The 20,814-nt window shown below is 41.7% G+C and overlaps 1 protein-coding gene across 5 annotated transcripts in view; it reads right to left on the bottom strand.

The window, feature by feature from the left end:
• Window positions 1-2,870: 2,870 nt before the first annotated feature.
• The window catches only part of DSP (desmoplakin), a 51,808-nt gene continuing 33,864 nt past the window's right edge, over window positions 2,871-20,814 (bottom strand). For 3 of the 5 annotated variants that reach the window (XM_068198891.1, XM_068198890.1, XM_068198895.1), the window contains exons 12-24: window positions 20,454-20,608; window positions 19,928-20,054; window positions 19,192-19,396; window positions 18,466-18,683; window positions 17,577-17,743; window positions 17,129-17,267; window positions 14,916-15,109; window positions 13,891-14,053; window positions 13,201-13,284; window positions 12,186-12,293; window positions 11,449-11,547; window positions 8,325-10,616; window positions 2,871-6,765 (exon numbers count right to left, since the gene is read on the bottom strand). In XM_068198891.1, coding sequence (XP_068054992.1) covers window positions 3,574-6,765; window positions 8,325-10,616; window positions 11,449-11,547; window positions 12,186-12,293; window positions 13,201-13,284; window positions 13,891-14,053; window positions 14,916-15,109; window positions 17,129-17,267; window positions 17,577-17,743; window positions 18,466-18,683; window positions 19,192-19,396; window positions 19,928-20,054; window positions 20,454-20,608 — 7,143 coding nt within the window. In that variant the 3' untranslated portion in view covers window positions 2,871-3,573. The remainder of the gene's footprint in view (window positions 6,766-8,324; window positions 10,617-11,448; window positions 11,548-12,185; window positions 12,294-13,200; window positions 13,285-13,890; window positions 14,054-14,915; window positions 15,110-17,128; window positions 17,268-17,576; window positions 17,744-18,465; window positions 18,684-19,191; window positions 19,397-19,927; window positions 20,055-20,453; window positions 20,609-20,814) is intronic. The other 2 variants (XM_068198915.1, XM_068198906.1) reach the window with 2 other exon arrangements.

Genomic DNA, 20,814 nt, shown 5'->3' with positions numbered 1-20,814 from the left:
ATTTGCTAGTAATTTAAATATGGTCATACTAAGTCATATTGCTGCTATTCTGTAAATCTCCCCCCCCTTCCATATTGATAGGGCTGGACTATTACTTAACCATGGCAGTGCACATTTCCAAATAGCCTAAGACAGACGAAACTATGTCTTGAGCACTGTGGTGTTGTGCAAACCTCGTGGTGCATTACACACTTTGGGCCCTAACCAGGAGTCATTTCCCAGCCTCAAAATGAAGGACAGCAAATTCACAACATCAAGGTTGTTAAATCAGTCAGTAAAACCCTCATGAATTAATTGCTATCCTGCTCAGAGCAAAGACCAATTCTCTAAAGAGTTGAGCCTGCCAATGAGAACCCTCCCCAGCTACTGTGGCCTAGTCAGCACACTGGGCACACATTTGCCATTGAACAGAGTGAAAATCACCTATCCCAAGCCACAAGGAGGAAGCAAGAGGCAGCAAATTCAGAGGAGTGGCTGGAAAGTGTAAGGCTGCCAATGAGTACACCCAGCTCAGCACTCTTCCTGAACAGGGAAGTGCTCACAGCTACAGGCTGAACCAACAGGTACACTCAGGCTTTTCAACATCAAGGAGTTATGTCTCAGCAGCAGAGATCATCCAAAGTTGCTAGTCTTTCTTTTTAAAATGCTTGAATGCAGTTCATTCCACCTTTGGTGCAAAAGAGCTACAGATCTTATCAACATCCTGCCCCAAATACACAGCAGCAGCCCCCAACTCATGCGCGTGCTCCTGCTACACCCCACTACAACAAACCACAGCCTTTCTACTCTTCAAGCCCCAGGCAAGGCTCTCCTAGCCCAGAAATTCCAAGCACTGATGCAAACACAGTCTCCACACTGCCCTGCTGGATGCACTCACCTGTCATGCCTCTCTCTGACCTCCCCACAGGGCTGCAAATAGAAAAAAGAGATTCTTCCCAACTTCTTTCCTCAGCACCTTTTGAGGGTGGAGGAAAACTCTCCACGTATCTCTTTAGCATCCCCCATTAGCACTACCCTGCCCCACCTGCTGCCTACTCTGACTCAGCTGCTACTGGGACCCTGGACATCTGGGTCTCACACACCTCCAGCCACACAAAGCCACCAATAATACCACACCGGCAGCTGCTGCGGGAATGTGTGTGAGGAGAAAGCACTGTCACCATAATTTCTGTGATATCATATCCTATTTTGGTCACTGTGAGAGGACAAAATGTTGACTGGGCAGTAAGAATGGTAGTATGCAAAGATGGAGCTTTAAACAATGTAACAGAGATGCCAGGAATGCCTTGAATAAAACACCTAAGCCCAGTCTGCTGTGGAGTGTGTAGAATTTCTCAGCCCATGCAAACTGCAGTGGTGTGTGCACCCAAGAGTGAACATTCCTTTAGTAATGACCAGCTTTACTCTTACTGTAGACCCTAGGAACCCCAGTCTTTTAAAGCTGCAGAATCAGTATGGAATTCTATTAAGCAGTGATTGTTTTTTGGTTTTTTTAACAGAGTTGTTTCTCCCTAGCAGTCAGAAAGCCTTTCAGACATTGGCTCTTCCTCTGTGGTACAGCTAATAAACTCAGCTGTAATCTCCAAAGCTGTGAAGACTCCCTATAAGACAGGATGAATTTTCTCACCTACTTTCTGTGGAGGTCTCCAACACTGACCTGTAACAGTCCCAATAATTTCTTAGTCCAGTAACTGAAGATACTTTACATATGGCAGAGATTTTATACAAAGCCATCATCTTCAGAAAACACTGGAAATGCTTCTCAGACTAGAGGGTAAACTTCATCCAGAGACAGCAGGATCAGAACACGTGATATTCCTTACTGCACAAAAGAAAATTCTACAAAAAATTAGGCAGCATAATTAACGGCAGTTAACATTTATGCCCATCATCTTCTTTCTATCTATAGGTACTAAAATTCATAGAGCAGCAGGGTTCCTACATAGTTCATGGCTAAAAGGAGGTATGTGCTTTGAACAACTTAAGGGAAGAAATTATTTCAGCTGCTGGCAAATTATACTAACAGTTTTGTCACTAAAGCACTGTATCTTAGGATAGCATGCCACTGAAGCAGTTGTATAAAACCATACTAAATTCTGGTAACTGATCAATCATTGTGCCTACCCAGAGGTATCTGCACTGTGTGTCACAGGAAAGAGGACAGGACAGCCTCCATGTATACAAGTCATTTTCTGCACTGGCTGAAGTTGTTTCAAATCACTCCTGTGTCCTCTAATACTGTGGTCATTTCAGTTCTGCTCTGGTTTCTCAGCTCAGATAAAAGGAGTCCACAGGATGCCAGAAGCCTACATAAAACTGATGACAGCAAGGTATCATGCAAACACTGATACACTACCGCAGTTTTCTCAAGCTAGGCTTTCAGGAGCCAACAGAAGAGGCAAAAGGATATTAAAAGAGGCAATTGTTCGGGTTTTGAAAGATGTTCCTGTGCCACAATTGGCCAGCTGAGCCAGCCAATTTTTTGTTCTGCTCACTGTCCAAAGTTGCATGATGTGTAAGGGAGAATCTGACTCAGTCCCTTGTAGCTGCAGAGACAATGAGCTGGATCACAAGCAGAAAAAATATGCTTCCTATTATCATCATCAACTCTATAAACAAGTGTGCAAACAGGCATTCTGTTTCTGGGACATAGCTTCCACTATTGGTGCTACCTTCATTGTCCAACTGAAAAATCAGTCAGAAGTCCTCATTCATAAAAGTGATGGCTCAGCATTAGGAAATGTAACGTGCCTGCGCACATTTTACAACAAAGCTAATGTCTGCTTCTTTTAAAAATGGTTCTTTCTCTAACTTGCACTTCCAAGATTGTCCACAGATAAAATTATTATGATTATTAAGTACACACCAGATACTTTAAAACTTCAGAAGTTTATTGTCCAGAATAGCTCACATGGTACAGTTAGATTTTTTTTCTTTGTTACAGGGAAATCAAGCAAAACAGTAGAAAATTGTATATGGGTTAACAGTAAAACAAAAGCCCAGCCTAATAATAGCCCTTTACATCCACCAAGTTATACTTCAGAAAATGGCTAGCCAGACATAAAGAAATAGAGCATCTGAAAGACAGTTTCATGTTTACGGTATAGTTTCTAAACCAGTATTAAGGGCATTTTCTGTCCATATTGTTGATATCTTTTTTTTTCATAATAGCAAATTGAAAAAGGTCTATGTGCATAAGAAGTTAACTACTGCAAGACTTTCAAACCTCAGTTACCACCTTATAGGTTGATAGTAATGGATAACAGGAGAATGCACATGACACAGTATTTAAAATATACAGAGACCTATTAAAATCCTAAGACTAAGAGGAAATGGGAACCGAAACTTGAAATTCACAAACAGTACTTTTGCATTCCCTAATCTACATTCTATAACTTTGCATTCAAACATTTTACAGCTTTTTCAGAAGAAAAGTGTAATATACCCAGAAAAGACTTCAAGGCTTTGCTTTGAGTTACTTTGTTGGTGTTTTGGGTTTTTTTAAATTTTAGTAAATGGAATATAGGATAATCTAAACTATAATAAAATGCAGACACATTCCCTCACTTGTTATTAGCGCCCAATAGACCCACTGCTGAAGGCTGAGTATGAGTAAGAATACGAAGAGCTTGCTGAGGCATCAAAGCTTCCTCTCCTAGACCCACTGCGTGAGCCTGAACGTGAGCCAGAGCGAGAGCCAGAGCGAGAGCCAGGTGCCGAGGAGACATTGTAGGGACTGGATATGCCTTTAGAGGAAACAGAGGCTGCTTCCAACAGTTTAAGCCCAGTGATGTCTTCCACCATTGACCGGTTCATTGCATCTTTGTAGGATATTTTCAGCTTGGTCTTGGGGCAGGTCAGAATTTTGGGATAGCTATTGGTGTCTTGTAATTTCTGGGCAGCACGACCGTCAATCAATCCATTCCTAATGGCTTCTTCAATAGTTATTCTTCCACGCACTTCTGGATCCACGAGACCTCCAGTGAGGTACTGGAATTCAAGGAACCGCTGCCCAGCCTCATAAGGCAGCCATTTCTCCTTCACTGCTTCAGCTGCGGACATCCTCTTGCGTCCACCCTTTATGCCTTCGAACCCTATGAAGGCCTTCTGGGCTGGTTTGAGACGTGTGGCCATATCCTGATCAATGATGCCTTGGCTAGTGGCTTCCTGGAGAGAAAGCCTTTGGCCAGTGGTAGGGCATATTATGCCACCGGTGCAGGCCTGGGCTTCAAGTAACCGCTGTCCAGTGATGCTATCCACAATGCCCCGCTGTATAGCTTCTGAAATTGAGATTTTCTCCAAGTTTTCCGTGTCAAATATGGCTGCAATAGGACTGCACTCATCTGGGGTCTCTGAGAAAGAACCACTCCTGATCACTGAAGAACTCCTGACACTCAGCACAGTGGGAGACCGAGTCACTGACTCGTGCCGGAACACCTCGTCAGTGCCATTACGGCAGGAAATCATGTCTGCAAACTGGGTCAGGCTCAAGCTGCCAGAACGGTACTGGTCAAAAAACTTCCTCTCCACCAGGCCTTTATCAATGGCATCTTGGATGTCGTACTGGCTACCTGTTTTTCTGTCGACAAGGACTACTCTACTGCTGCCATCCGATCCTGTGATAGTTATTTCTTCCCACTCACACTCCTGTTCAGCTAGTTCTGTGTAGGTGTCATAATCTATGAGGCCTTTGCTGTATGCCTCCTGAACGGACATCTCCCGGTTTGTTTCTGGATCTACAATGACCACCCTGCGCTTCCTAAGGGTGTTCTTCTGTGAGGTGTGCACCACCTTCTTCTTCTCTCTCAGGGGCAGAAGGCAGAGCCCCGTTGCATCATCTTTTATGCATCTTTCTTTCAGCTGCAAGTAGGTCAAGTTTTCCTCTGTGTTGGGATCAAAGAACCCTTTGGTGTCATCACTTGGATCACTAAGGATCTGGTTGAGCTCCTCATTGAAGTAGCCACGCTTGTAGGCCGTCTCTACTGGCAAGCGGTAGCTCTCTTTGGGGTCGATGATCCCTCCAGTAGCAATCTGGGCCTCCAAGAGACGAATGCCATGGCCTCTCTCTATGAGCTCTTTGTTCATTGCTTGGAACAGAGAAATGATGTTTCCAGTTTCTGGGTCTTTGTACCCAGTGACAGCTCTTTCAGCAGAGAGAAGTTTCTCTTTAAATTCAATTCCAACAAGGCCTCTTTTGTAAGCCTCCTCAACAGGCAGCCTCACGTTGCTGACAGGATCCACTATGAAGCCTGTGGCTGCCTGGGCTTCTAGGAGTTCAAGGGCTGTCCCTGGCCTAACCAAACCTATTTTCATAGCCTGGTAAATGCCAAGTTTCTCTTTAGTAGCTTCATTGTAGATACCAGCAATGCAGCTAGAGCCTTGAAGGAAATCAATAATTCTCTCACTCACTTCTTCCACTGTGATTGCACCTCTTTCCAAGTCATTCCTTGTTGATTCCTTAATGATTCCAGCCTCAAGCAGTGCATCTGCTGACACAGGCTGCCTGATCCCTTGGAATGACATACTCCTCTTCTGTACTGGAAGGAGAAGCAGACCAGTGTGTGGCTCAATCCTGCATTTTTCCTTCAGCTGCATGTAAGTGACTGCCTTTTTGGTGGTGGGATCAATGAAGTTCTTTGTACTGCCTTGGCAGTTGTTCAGTATCCTGTACAGGTCTTTGTCAATCAACCCACGAGATAAAGCTATCTCTTTGGGTAGGAAAACACTGTTGACAGGATCAACTATCCCTCCTACAGCCAGCTGGGCTTCAAGCAGACGAATTCCGGTTTCTCTGTCAACCAAGTTTTTCTTGATGGCTTCAGATACCGGCACAGTTTTGCCTGAGAAAGGATCCTTAAATCCTGTAATAGCTTTTTCTGCTGTGTAGATCTGTTCTCTATCATCGAAGTCAATCAGATCTCTGGCGATAGCACTGTCCACTGTTAATATCTCATTTCGATGTGGGTCTATCACACCTCCTGTTGCTGCCTGGGCTTCTAGGAGCAGGACTGCATTTTCTGCTGTTAGCAGCTGATTCCGTTTGGCCTCAACAAAAGAGTACTTCTGTCTGGGTGAAAGGGACACCCCTGCAATAGCACCTGCCCCTTTGAGGTATGGCTCAATGTCAGCCGCGACCTCTTCCACTGACCTCTGCCCCTTCAGCAGCTTATCCAGCGTGAGTTTGTCTATCAGCTGACACTCATACAACTGCATGGCTGTGATCTTCTTCCGCAGCCCACTGAACACCAGCTTGGAAGCATCAATACAGAAGTCTTCCTCGGTCTGGGTAGATCTGTGAGCCCCATATGGGCGCTGCTTGAGTTTCTCAATCTCTCTTTGCAGCCTGAGACGCTCTGACTCCAACTCTGACTGGTTTTTGACAGCGGTTTCTTCCAGTCTGCATCGGTATCTCTCCTCAATCCGTTTGATTTCCATCTGCAGCCTTTCAATCTCACTCCTCAGGCTGTTCTTCTCCCTCTCACTTTTCTCCCTCTCACACTGGATCTTCCTAATGGATTCCTCTGTTCGGGAGTGCTGGCTCTTCCACTGATTGAGGTCATTCAGAATTTGTTGCTTCTCACTTTCCAGGCGTTGCTTCAAACGTGATTCTGACTCCAGAGTAACTTTCAAACGGTTCAGCTCCTCTTCTAATCTCTGCAATCTGGCTTTGTCTTGCTCCAAAGCACTCATTTTTATCAGCAGGGTTTCTCTTTCTTGCATAATCTGACTACACTGACTTTTGGATTCTTGAATCCTGCTGGATGCCTAAAATTGTGGAGGAGAAATAAACCAAGAAAGGATGGTTAGAGTTTGTGCTGGTCAGAGTTATGCCTACAATGCTCTCCAGCCTGTCATTTAACCTGCAGCAAGCTCCCACTGGAAAACATTCTAGTCACAGCAGCACCTTGCCCAAGATTAGGGACACACATGAACCAGAGAAGGCACATTATCCCTTCACTTACAGTGTCTTCAGTCCTGCCAGAGACTCAAGAGACTCCATTCTGTTACCCACAGCCTCGACCTTCAGATGATTTAGTTCTCTGTAACTTTTTGATACCTCTCACAGTACACTGACAAATACACAGAGCATTTGAGACTCATAAATAGCCTGATGCTCAGCAGATGTCCTGGCAGTCCTACTAATCCAGGGGAATTTGCATCAGCTAAGGACTGGCAATACATGGATAAAAAGCAAACATATGACTCAATTTTTGCTTTGCTGTTAGTTTCACATGTCACTCCAAACAATTATACCTCTGTTGCCTTCCATTTTAATTCACGCAGTGCCTTCATATATGCATACACACAAACATCCACAAGCATGCATGTTTGTATGCAGTCCTTATTTAACTGAATACAAGTTTACCCACTTGTAATACATGCACATATATGTATACATATATATATAAATATATATATATATGCGCACAGGTGTTAAATAATCCTAAATGTTAGTATTTTTTTAATATCAGTATTAGGATTTTTAGAATAAAGGAAAGAAAAACTGAATAAAGGATATGAGAAAAAATATAAGGGACAAGTCTAGGAAAAAATACATTTTCACAAGTGCTCGCTTGTATATATTTAAAGAGTAGTTCTTTGTACAAGAAACCAGGCAGAAGAACAAAATATTAAAAAAAATTGTCTTTAACTTGTTTATGTTGTCACTTAAAGTTCAAGAAGTAAGGGTAAATAATAAAATTTGCAAATGCCCTTAGTGACTTAGGAAGATAAATCCCCAAAAGAGTCCATGAAAGATAGGCCTTTAGTACCTTAGGTACAGCTGACAACATGACTCTTAATCCTCACTTGGAGTCAACACCTTACCCAGCTAATCAGCACCTTGACAGCTTGTTGGTTCTGGTGTTTTTAGCCAGTTTAGTTTGTGACAGCACTCAGGTCAGCCTCAAAGGACGGCTTTAACCCATCCTGGCTGAAACAGCCTGGGAAGCACACAACCAGCAGGGAACTGTTAAAACACAGTGGTACTCCACATGCTCCCATTTTTCTCTAGGATGGTTTGCTGGACACTGGCACAGAACAGAGATTTCTTCTGGGGCAAGGCCTGAGAACAAAGCTCTCCTAGGTGATGAGAGCTTATGGCTCCCTAGAACAGCTCCCAGGGAGTAAAGAGGCTAAGGAAGTGGCCAAATCCTGCCATTTTTATTTAAAACTTAACCAAGAGGAAGGGTCATAACAGGGACGTTAGTCACAAGTACAGTGACTTCAAACAGCAAAGGGTGAATTAATTTGTTCAAATCAACACTGCAATTAATTATATATTTGAGAAACAGTAAAGCTGGGATCAAAATATGTGTGAATACCTCTAGAGCTTGCTTTTGGAATTTTTCAATTTCCTGTCTCAATTTTTCCCTTTCTTTCTGTAAATCATTAAGCAACCCCTGAAGTTCCAGGGTTTGCTTGCTGCTCATCTGAAGCTGATTCTTTAGTTCAGCAATGGTGGTATTTTTCTCATCAACTTCATTTCTGACCATTCTGAGGTCATCGTACTCCAATCTAACATTTCGCAGCTCCTCCTCCAGTAATAAGTGTTCCTTGGTAAGGTTCTCGGTGAGAGACTGAAGCCTTTCGATCTCTATCTTGCACTCATTCAAGGCTTTGCTTTTTTCCTCTGAGGTTTTTTGTAAGTGCTCATATCGTAGGTGAGCCTGTTTTAATTGCTCCTGTTCTTGGACCAACTGACGACGTAAAGTCTCAATATCAGATGTGCATTTTCTCAACTCTTCCATGTATCTTTGCTTCTCTCTCACATGACCATCTAATACTTCTCTTTGGTGTCTAAGGTCATCTTCATTCCTCTTCTTTACAATGGATACTTCCTCTATCTGCTGTGTGAGATTAGTTATTTTAACTGATTGGTCTCTCAAAGATCTCCTCATGCCTTCTACTTCCTCCTCCAGTTTTTTCCTCCTGGATGTTTCCTCCATTAAATTTTTGTTCTGTCTGCAAAGCTCCTCCTCCAGCTTATGTTTCTGGATCTGCAAGTCTTTTACAGTGCTCTGGAACTTTGCACTTTCTTGATCCCTGCCTTTTTTCTCTTGTGAAACTCTTTCATAGTCAATTTTCAGTCTGGCCAGTTCCTGCTCTTGGATCCTCAGCTTGTTAATTGTCTCAGTTGCACTTGTGTTTGCTTTCTGCAGGTCAAACTGGACTCTTTTCAACTGACTGTTCTCATCCTCCACTTCTTTCCTCTGACTTGTTTCTACATCCAACAACTTTCTCAGCCTTTCAATCTCTTTGTTTCTTTCCTTAATGGTTTTAGAAGCATCATCAAGTGACTGTTTGTACCGCATGCTTTCATCAGAGTGTCTCTGAATAACTTGTTTTAGCTCAATCTCCAGCTGCTGTTTCTTCTGAGAAAGCTCTGAGCCAGCTGCCTTCTGCTGCTGAGCATTCTCTTCTATTTTCCGTAGATTATCTGTTGTCTGACTTATCGTATTCTTCAGTCTCCTAATTTCCTCACACAAATTCCTATTTTCTCTCATGGCATTATCCAGCTGCGTTCTATAATTATTTGTCTCCTCTTCCTTTTGCATGGTGACCTGGTGAATTGTGTTCTTTGTGATATTAATCTCAGTTTCATATTTGTTCTTTAAACTAATAATTTCCTCATCATAACTGTTTCTTACCTTAGCCAATTCATTTTCAAGTTCCCATCGGCTTTTAGCCTCTTCCTGAAGCTGAAGCTTTAGCCTTTCCAGCTCCTTAGTTTTATCCTGAATAGTTGAGGCAGCCTCCTCAAGAGCCTGCTTGTATCTTGAGTTGTCTTCCCCACGAAGCTGAATGATCTGTTTCAGCTCCAGCTCTAACTGATGCTTCTGCTGTGACACCTCAGAACTGCAAGCCTTCTGCTGGAGAGCATCTTCTTCTGCCCTCCGCCGTTGGTCTGTTGTCTGCAGGATGGCATCGTTCAGCCTCACAATCTCATCCTTAAGGTCTCTGTTCTCTCTTGTCAGTCTGTCAACCTGGGCTCTGAGGCCTTTTGCATCATCATCTTTCTGTGCAGCTATCTGTTGGATTGTTGTCTTCTTAATATTAATTTCTGTTTCATACTTGTTCTTTAAATTACTCATCTCCTCACTAAACTGGTTTCTTACCTTAGCCAGCTCATTTTCATACTCCCTCTTCCGTGTGCCTTCGTCCTGAAGAAGAACCCTTAATCTTTCTATCTCGTACTCCTTCTCCTTGATGACCTTCTCAGACTCTAACTTCTGCCAACCGAGGCTGTCTTTCTCATTTTGCCTTGTTTTTTGCAGTTGGTCATAGTCATTCTTCTGCTGCTCATATCTATCCTCCAGCAACTTCCTTTTCCTTTTCTCATCTTCAATCTCATAAGTCAACCTGGTTATTCTGTCATTTAGATCCTTTATTTGGGCATAGCATTTGTCTAGGTTTTGCTTAGCAGAATTTCCATCCATTTCAGCTTGTCTTTTCATTTCTTCCAAACTCATCAGCTTTGCTTTGAGCTGAGAAATGTCCATCTGGTACTTCTGCAGATTTTGCTCCAGGAATTTATGTTTGTTGCTTGTCTCTGAATTTGAATCCCTAGCAAGTCTGAGTTCTTCTTCCAGGAGTTCAATTTTGGTGTTTTTCATCTGCAACATGATAGCAGAAAAACAAAGAGAACACTTCCATAAATATTTTGACAACTGTTTCAAAATCATCACATGCAATAAAATATATATTGTAACACTGACCACTTAAAAATGAATGTATTTGCTGCTTCAATGAGCTCTAAACCCCCTTTTTTATTTAATGGCATCAAGACAAATTCTGGAATCTTTATTCAGAGTCAAGCCTTATTCAGAAATCAGCATATAATTACTTTCAGAGGGGAAAAGATACTTTATAGATGGAGGGAGGTGCGTTACTGATAGTAAAATATGGTGTAGCAGAAGTTCACCAGCGAAGTATGGAATAGTCACCTTTAGAACCTCCCCAGTTTTCAAACACGTGAAAATCACATTCCATATATGCAACTTCTTTAATGGGCCTCTCTGTTTCACTGAGCTGCATCAAATCAGAAGCTGCTTCTTTCAAAACACTTTAGAATATGGTCTAAAATGAGGCGCCCTCAACCATGAGGAGCAAGTTTTCAGCACTGAGATAGCTGCGCTGTCTCTGAAGTCAAGGCTGGGATGGGCAGGGAAGGATCACTCATGTGCCTTGATGAGCACCTCCTCATTTACCAAGAAGACCATTTCTCTACCTCACTTCACACTCGACCTTGGAGGTCACTTTGTAAAACACTGTACTCTTTCACAAAAGATGCATGACACTGCTAATATGCCTCCTTTGTAGGACACCTCTGAGTTCTGGATATAGTTTTGTGAGCTATTTTATACTGTACTTTCTGCCTCTGATCAGTGATAGTTTTCTAATCTGTGGTAAAAATGAAAGCTACAGAAAATAAAAGATTTAGAATACCTTCAGATCCTCCATGCTCTTTAACATTTCACTCAAGAATCTGTAATAATCTCCTGATCTTGTAAGAAGCTCTATATAGCGGGACTGAGCCTCATTAGCCTTGAAAAGAAACAGAATTGTTAGCAGCTTGTACTAGAGTTAGACGTGAAAATACCTACGTTCAGACCATTTAATGGATTCCAATCTACTTGAGCAAACACATCACCTGAAAAAGTAAAAAAGCAGATTCTACTCCTCACAAATTCACACAACTTTCTGAGGACCCCTGAAGTGTGAATTCTTCCTTACGAAAAATCCACACCTTTTTTGGTTTTTCAGGATTGTCTGCCCCACATTGCTGATGTGATATTAAATTTAAGCCTTCATCCCCTGGTTCATCACGCTCTTCCAGTCTGACAGTCACAAGTAACCCAAGTTAAATTTTTAATAGCAGTTAGTTCCCAGACTGAAAGTGACTAAACCACTTGGGGCATAAAACTACCTTTCTCACAGTATGTATGCAGTGGACACTGAATAGGAATGAGATAAATTCCTGAGGGCTAATCTAATGTCTGAACAAGCCCAGGTCTGATTTCACAGCACAATGACTATTCTGCACTAATTCGTTGTGCTTATGTGCTTAGCACACATTACCAGTGACAGTGGTAAGTATTAGAATACATCTGGGTATGACTCACAAGGGCTCACAAAAACAAACAAGTACATTCAACAGATTGAAGGGGAGAGAAAAAAGGTACCTCTTGTAGAATTAGGACAGCAGGAGACTGAACCACACTCTTCTTGATAGGTATGTTGAGCAATGTTTCTAATCCCGAACTGTAGGAAGCAACCTGTAGTTCATAATCCTGAAAAATAAGACAAAAAGCAAGATGCATTTAGAAACTGCCAAAGAATTCTCTGTGAATCTATTTCAGAAAATGCAAGTTTTTGGGTTGTTTTGTTTTCTTAATGAAAAACTACATTTTCCCCTTGTTTATATTTCTGACCATGAAGAGATAATCCTCTGCCATAAACAGAAGCTCATCAGTTCAAGTACCCCTGTGGAGATTCATGGAAGAGAATGACAATGGAAAAAGAGGAAAAATATTTTATGAAAACAAGAAGACAACTGTTTCTGTAAGTTGAGGGCTACACAGAGATGAAAAATATTGATGGGAATAACTGGTCTAAGTACTGTTATCCAACAAAACTTCATCAGAATAATAGTCTCTGCATCTGTTTTGTATCACATATGCCATGTCACATATATAGCAAATCTTTGTCACAGAGAGTAAGACTGAGCTGGAGAAAGCATGGATATAAAGATGACATAAAAAATCAAGGACCACAAAACCATTCCCTCTGTATGTTACTGATTCTCATGGCTATTGCACACCATTCCTCCTGCTAATCTGCATTTGTCTTGCCTCCTAGATCAGATCCTAATCAGACCTAATTCGTTAAGTACCAATCTGTTCTTGAATTCCTTATATTTTTTAACACGTGAACTGGAAAGTTTGGTCTGGCTAGAAGGAGGCTTTGATTCACCTGAAGAGAAGCTCTTACTGGTATCTGCTGGATGATCCCATAGTCTTCAGGTGGAAAGTACACAAATTGCTTTCATTGTGTTTTGTACTCAGAAGTACTTCACCCCGGCAATTTCTGTACACACGCATCAGGGAGCTGACTTTTCACCCGTCAGCAGAGCAGAGACAATGGGATGTGCCTGACCATGAAAAACCACACCCCACAAAAATGCTGAGATCCAAGTACCTTAATTGCAGCTGAGCTCTGATCTGCATGCTTGAGAAGCTCCTCAACTTTGTCTCGCTTCCCACAGATTTCACTGTGCAAGTTCTGCCAAGAGAAAAGTGAGCCGTGAAACACTCCTTCAAGATTTACCAGTATTTCCTCCTGTACATGCTGCCTCCATCAGAAAGCACCTGCAGCAGGAGACTACTGCAGCCCCTGAGGCTGAGACCTGAAATGACCTGTACCTGGGCAGTTTTTACAAAAGCAAGCTCTTTGGGCTTGAGAAGGTTTTTCTGAGAGAGAACACTCTGCAACAGAAAAATCCCCAGAGCTGGGAAGGCAGAGTTCCTTGACTTTAGCTTAGATGTATTTACTTGATTTTTATTTTTGTGCTGTAATTTGTCCCATAAGTTGCACCATCTTACAGTCCCTTGAATTAATTCAAAGCCGATGTGTAAAAGTGTCAGTGAATGTGTAGGAGCCAAACACAGTCTTGTTCATAATCTGTTGCACTGCTGACAGAAAGTAATGAGGACAATAATATTTCCTCCCTCCTGCCTTCTACATATGTGATGTTTTTTGGTAGCTTGCGTACTTCATAATTCAAAACAGGCCACTGTATTGCAGACTGTGTTGATACTGATATTTTTTGTATAGCAAAACAATTTAAAATCCAGATAACTGAAGACAACTCATTCAGGTGCTGCATACCTTCTGATCATGTAGGTATCTCATGATAGTGTTGGAATCACACAGCTTCATGGACTCAATAGAATCCTGCCGGCGCTTGGCATCACAGATCCACTTGCTAAGAGCCTGGTAGAGATCTCGGTAGGTTTTCAGCTGTTTGATCTGTCTTTCTAAATCCCATGACCTAGGAAAGAAAAGGGGAAAACCTATCAAAATGGAAAGTGCATTCTCTTTCTCTCTCTTTTCACAGTTTTCAGAATTAAGACACAGAAATATACTTAAACATAAAACTATGGGAAGCTCTGAAAAGGAGATTGTGAACAAAAATTTTAAATAAATGAGAATTGTACTGGTTATTAGTCACCCAATATGGGGTTTTATTACCTCACTTTTGAGTAACTCTATAATACAGAGAGGTTGGGCCTTCCTGTCAAAGTGAGGAATGAATAAAACTTGCAGTGATAAAAATCAAGTTTGCTGACTTCAGTACTCTTGTTCTCAATTTTCACTGGAGAACCAGCAACCAGTTAGGACTACCTTTTGTCCTCAGATAAACACAAAATAAAACAAACTAAAACAAGTCATACCCCAACCTCCACCTCTCCCCCTCAAACAATCAGAATATGCCTTCTGTTCACGATTCAGATTCAAGGTTCGATTTTGTTACTTAATTCTTAGTGTTACTTTTTTAACCCTCAAGTACAGGGTGCTGAAGAATAAGTATGGTTGCTTTTTTGAGGGGGAAAATGCTGGCTGGAAGTACTTAATCCAAGAACATTAGCAAGAATTAAAAAAATAATTTGAACAACTCTTTAGCACATAGGTTAGACATTTGCATGGCTAACTACATTTTTCTGCTTGGTCTTACACAATTCTTTTTGAAGTATGTTCAACCTATTCACAATTGTTCGAGTCTTATTGCCCTGAAGTCACCATTTGCCCTTTGGAAGCAAAGCTTAGTGCACATCAGGTCTTTTAGAATTCACTGCTAAGATGATCTTGGTAGCAATAGCAATAAGGAAAACGCTCTGAAAACATGAACAAACCTGTTATCTATCTGCTTATCAGCTCTCTGCCAGCGGTCTATTAGCTGGGTAACTTTGTCACAGTACTTTCCAATGTCCAGGTCATACAGGGTGTATGACTGGCAAGACTGTGAGTGAATCTGAAGTGTTCTCTGCAGCTCATTTTCCAAGGTATTTAGTAATGACTTCTTCATATTTAGGTCTGCTTTCATTTTCTGGAGAAAAAACAAAAATGTTGTCATTTAATTTATTCTTGAGAAGATACTGATACTTAACCAATTCAACAGCATGCACAGTACGTTGGGATCTAAAGATGTTGTTTTTAACTCAGTAAGGTATGTATAGTGATGTCAGCTGGACTTAACCTATTTAAAGTGAAATACCTATTTTGGTACACAGCTCAGCTTAAAAATGTGTTTAAAGTTAGACTAAATAATTTGCTAAACCAAAGCCCTCTGCTATTACATTCTGAAGCCAACATTTCAGTTTCTCAGAATTCTGCAGAGCAGAGTTACCAGAGCAGAATAAGAGCCTTTCTTGTTCCTAGAAAAAACTGACTAGAAAATTTCACTGAAGTATAAAAGATTCCTACACTTGCCACAGATGTGGAATCAAGCCTCAGGAGTGGCATATCCAGTTTTTAAACACCTAAAAATCTGCACAGATTTTTTTTTTGTTTGTTTTCCTATTTACATTTTTATAAACATCTTCCATGGAGATGTTTCTTCACACACACACACACACTTGTTTAGGTACACATACTGTGGGCATCACCAAAAGGAATATACAGCACAGGCACTGGTCTGCCTTGCAGCCCCCAAGTCATAGGTATGGCTACAGCCTTCAGTGATATGCTCAAGCTTTTTTTGGTGGGCTTTTTTTTTTTGTGTAACTCAAATTTACACCAGCTAAGAACAACTCCCAGATGCGTGGAAGGTTTCTGTAACCCATTTCTGTACACTATTATCTGTGTTTACTTATATTACTAGTGAATGTATATTTGAAGGCATTATCTCCTTTCTTGCATATAGGCTTGTTAATTGTCCTTGTTGTCCTCTAGGTAACAGAGGACCTTGTTATCCCGTAAGTAAATTTGAGTGTTATTGAGTGTCCTGATTTTGCTACAGAGTCTGTGTCAAATCTTAGAGTGAAAAGTATTCAGCCTGTACAAGGAGAAAAGAGAAAGAACTGCTTTGCTGAGCACAAAGTTGTCTTGCAGATCCAGTCTTTTATCCATCATTATCTGCTGGTCCTTTTCTGCACTGAATGCATTTGGGAGAACAAGAACCCTTTCATTATTTTATTTTCTTACCTTTAGTAGGGAAAAATGGCGCAGGTGGTGCAAATGGAGCACAACCCAGTTACCTTTTGGTCATGTCAAATGAGAGCTACAGAAACCTTCCACATAGCTGCCCTTGCTGTGGAGGCAGCAACAACCAGGGGTGGAAGAAGTAATAACCTGTATGTTACTTTCAATAATTTCATAGAATCACAGTTTCCTGAGCTGGAAATGACCCACATGTATAATTGAGTCCAACTCCTGGCCTTGCACAGGACACCCAAGAGTCACACTACATCACTACATGTCTGAGAGCATTGTCCAAATGCTTCTTTAACTCTGTCAGGCTTGGTGCTGTGACCACTTCCCTGGGGAGCCTGTTCCAGTGCCCAGCCCACTTCTGGATGAAGAACCTTTTCCTGATATCCAGCCTAAACTTCTCCTGACACAACTCTTTCCTGCTCCTTTGGGTCCTGCCACTGGTCACCACAGAGAAGAGTCAATGTCTGCCCCTCCTCTTTCCCTAGTGAAGGAGCTGTAGACTGCAATGAGGTCTCCTCTCAGGGTTCTCTTTTCTTTGGTCTGTTTTCTGAACAGACCAAGTGACCTCAGGTTCTCCTCACAGGGCTTCCTCAAAGCCCTTCACCATTCTCACAGCCCTCCTTTGGATGCTGTCTAATAACTTTACGTATTTTTTATCTTGTGACACCCAAAACTGAACATGGGACTCAAGGGGAGGCAGCACCACTGCAGAGCAGAGCAGGACAATCCCCTCCCTTGACCAGCCAGCAAGAATATGCTTGATTTACAAAATATTGTATGTCTGTACATAAAAAAAACCCAGGATCAGCATTTCTATCTCCTGTGGTTTTAGAAGGGTTTCCCCCAGCTCAATACATCAGTGCTGGCAGCTACGAATTTTGCTTTGGTGTGTCCTTGGGTTTTGGCCCCTCACCTTCAGACAAGCCCGATAAGCCTCCACTTTATCAAGATCCAAAGGAACAGTCTCCTCTTCAGACAGTCTGACTTCAAAAACTCTGATCACATCTTCTGTTTGCAGAATAACCTGGAGCAGACACCTCAGTGCATTCAAGCTAAAATAAATGATACAAGGCAAATCCATTATGGACCAAGGAAGGAACAGCATTATTTTTAATTAATTGCAGATGATTGGCCAAAGAGAATAGGTAACACAAGAAATTTCTGTGATACCCATGCTTCTCACCTTCTTTTTTTTAAAGTGTTTCAGAAAAGAGAAGAAATTTATGTGTCTGTTTCTATCAACATGAACACAATTTGCAGAGAAGGTGTAATTTTACACTACTAGTAACAAAATGCAGCTTTCTGAACTAAGAATTATAGGAGAAAGTGAATATTTATTGCAATAGCCTCAATTTACTTACCTATCTAAGTAGCCAGCAGAAACACCATTAATATTTTCCAGTTTTTGAAAGAGAGCATTTATCTCTGATTGCAAGTACACATACTTCTCACAGCCTCTGAAGTTAGGCAGCAAGTCCTTATGCTTATTGAGTGTTTCAGCCATTATTTGAGAGTCGTTCTGCACACCCTAAGGAAAAAGAGAATGCCTGGTTGACACATTTTTGGTTGGCTGAACGATCATTCTATTCTATATTCAAACAGAATTGGTCTCCTTATCCAAGCAGTCTGCTCTTACATAACTAGCTCGACTGAGGTGCTTTCTTCAAGGCAAGCACTAATGAGCAGTTTCTTTTTTGTCCACAATAGGTCATATGTCTTTTTAAGCATCTATACTCCAAAACTCAGCTCAGAAGGACCAGATGGTCTTTCTCCTCTTGAGACCTTTGCAACCTCATTTCCCCATGGGAATTTTTCATGTGCTGAACCTGTTACCTTTTTGTACCAATCTTCCCTCCATGGTCTCCTACAAACCTACAGAGCTAGGAAAGGGATAGTAAGTCTCATGTATCCAATCTGTATCCCACAGACAGCACTTTACAGGTAGGTGGTTAAGTGAAGTCCTCGGAAAAGGATTTTAATGGTGCTTTACTCTGGATGAGGCTGAACATGAACTCCCAGACACCTGACATCAGTCTTTCTGTATTCTTTGCCTCGCAAAATTTGATTTCTAAAATTCAAGAGTCAACTTTTTCTACTTGGAAGGTAAATTCTAATCCAAATCATTATGGTTAGATTCCAACTGAGAATATTCTGCACAAGATGTGTGTCTTTCCCAGCTGATCATAAACAGAACTGCAGTACAGAGTCATACAGAGCTTGAGCTGCTCAAAGACAAACATCCACAGTTACCTCTAAGTCCTTTATTCTGACTGAAAAGTCATGCATAGCCCCTTGATCCATTCCAAGAGGAGCTCTTTGAACCATCTGAATCTCAGAAGCTTCAATCTGACGCCGAAGTTTCTGAAGCTCCATCAGCAGCCAGGCCTCCTGCTTCTCATGCTCTCGGTTTCTCTCATTAACGATTATGGTGTTTGAGGAACCCACGGGACAGCTCTCAGTTGGGACCACTGTAAAATGAATTGGGAAATCATCAACTGCCAGAGAACCGAGCAGGAACATGTAGGAAGCCAAGGCAGTGCCCAAGTGACCCAAGCACTGAGTTGATCTGTAGAACTGAGAACAGGTGGAAGATCTGGCCCCTTAGGCAGCTGTTTCAGAGACTGAAATCTCTCCTTCACAAAAATATAAACTTGCTTCCTAAAATGCAGCAGTGAGATTTTGCTTCCTAATAACAGAAAATGTATCTGATGGACTAAATTCCTCTCATTCTCTCAACAAGTTCCATGAATTTTAGAGCACTATTCCCAGATTTCCGTCAAAGGAAGGAAGAAGAAAATCTTCCCCTGTGCATGGCCAGTTTTGTTATGCTGGGAGACAGCAGAACAATTCTTGAACATATTCCTATTCGTATGTTGAAGAGAACATTATCACATTAAAAGAATGCAAAACCCGCCACCTCTGGCACAAAGAAACCCCAGCAATCCAAACTCTAGAAAAGCCAGGACGACAACAAACCTGTTTGTGGCTGTCGTGGTTGATTAGGCAGTTGTATGATCAAGGTTTGGTAGTGCTTCTGAGCATCAGTGAACTGAGTCTGGATCTTTCGTTTGTCTTCATCACCAAACATCTCTGAGCCTTGGCTGTTTCTGAGGAATTCTTGATAATGGATCTCCAGGTCAGTTATTATTTTTTGGTAATCTTCCTTACGCATTGTTTTCAGCTGAAATAAGGAAGAAGGGAATTTTGAAATAAAAGGAAAAAAAAGCAATTGGGGAAGTTTTATGACTAGTTTATCATTAAGGAACAAACGCATAAACCTATAAAAAACCCAAAGTAATCACACTTTAGAATAAATCCTAACTAGACTGCCTCTAAAAGTATGGTGCTAAGAGTACTATCTGAGTTAACCTATCCTTGTTAACATCATTTCATACCTTTAAGAGCAGTTTGAAATTCTACATCTTACTCTGTTTATCCATGCCCTTGTACAGCAGGAACAAATACAGCAAGTATGTAATAAATTTCCTTAGCTAATCTTCCTGCTTATCTGCTTGAGTAGGAAAGCATTTTGTTTCTCCTTTAATAAAATTACAACTTCCAAATGTGCGAGTTTTTGTCCAACCTAGCAAAAGGAAGGCCTGTGGTTTTGTTCAACATACATCTGCACAGGATACTGCAGGGTCAGCTTGGGACAGCAGACATCAGGTCATGGATGTCTCTGGTCTGCAGGCAAGGCCAGCTGGTGTCTTACCTTGGCAATGGTCATGGCTCTGATTTTCTCAATGTCAATCATGCAGTAATGCCAGGACACCAGGCTCTTCATGTTGATATACAGCTGGTTCCACAAAGCTAAAATAGCTTCATAGTATTGCTCAATTCTGGCATGAAGAAAAAAAAAAAGCATGATCAAAATGCATCTGTCCTTGTAGCACAGCTACAAAACATCCCAAGAAACATCCACCAGATGTGGAGTGTGTTAAGGCTCATTCTCTACTTGAAAAAATCTTGGAAATTAATTTATACATTATTTTCCTTAGTACAGATGAGAAAAATCTCACAGACATTAACATTTAAACATTTCTAGGCCCCAACCTAGATCCCAGCAAATTTCACTGAAGTGAATTTCCTTAAGTCAAGGGTCTAGTCCTTAATCCCCCACCTTTAGGGGCAGGGGGAGTGCACCCTGATCAAGGCACAGAACATATTTTGTAACTGGTTGCTATTTTGAGTGAACTCTAACCCCAGTGGCAAGCATCCAAACTCAGGCAGCAACTCACTTGGTAGCAAGATCCACTGCCAGTGGATTGGGGGGTGGGATGATGAGGCTGACAGATGGCACCAGCATATCCACTCCTCCGGGGCCGGTCACCAGCCACTTGCTGCGCTCATTGTTGTCCTTCAGGATACACTCATCTCCTTTGCGCACCGTTTTCTGTAAGGGATGCAGAACAGTGTTTTCCCTTAGTTAAGTAAAGTGGGGCTTCCATGAGAGAGACAAGGAAAATGCACCTAGATCACAGAAGAAGGAGTGCTTCCCAGCTGCCACGTCTGAGTGTGCATCTCAGCTTCCCGTTGGGGCAATAGATCAGTACAGATCAACCCCTTCTCCCTGAATCTGGCTTACACGTGAAGAAACCC

This window comes from Anomalospiza imberbis, chromosome 1, assembly GCF_031753505.1.
Source record: "Anomalospiza imberbis isolate Cuckoo-Finch-1a 21T00152 chromosome 1, ASM3175350v1, whole genome shotgun sequence".
NCBI classification, from domain to species: Eukaryota; Metazoa; Chordata; class Aves; order Passeriformes; family Viduidae; genus Anomalospiza; species Anomalospiza imberbis.
This window is presented reverse-complemented; position numbering and strand designations above follow the sequence as displayed.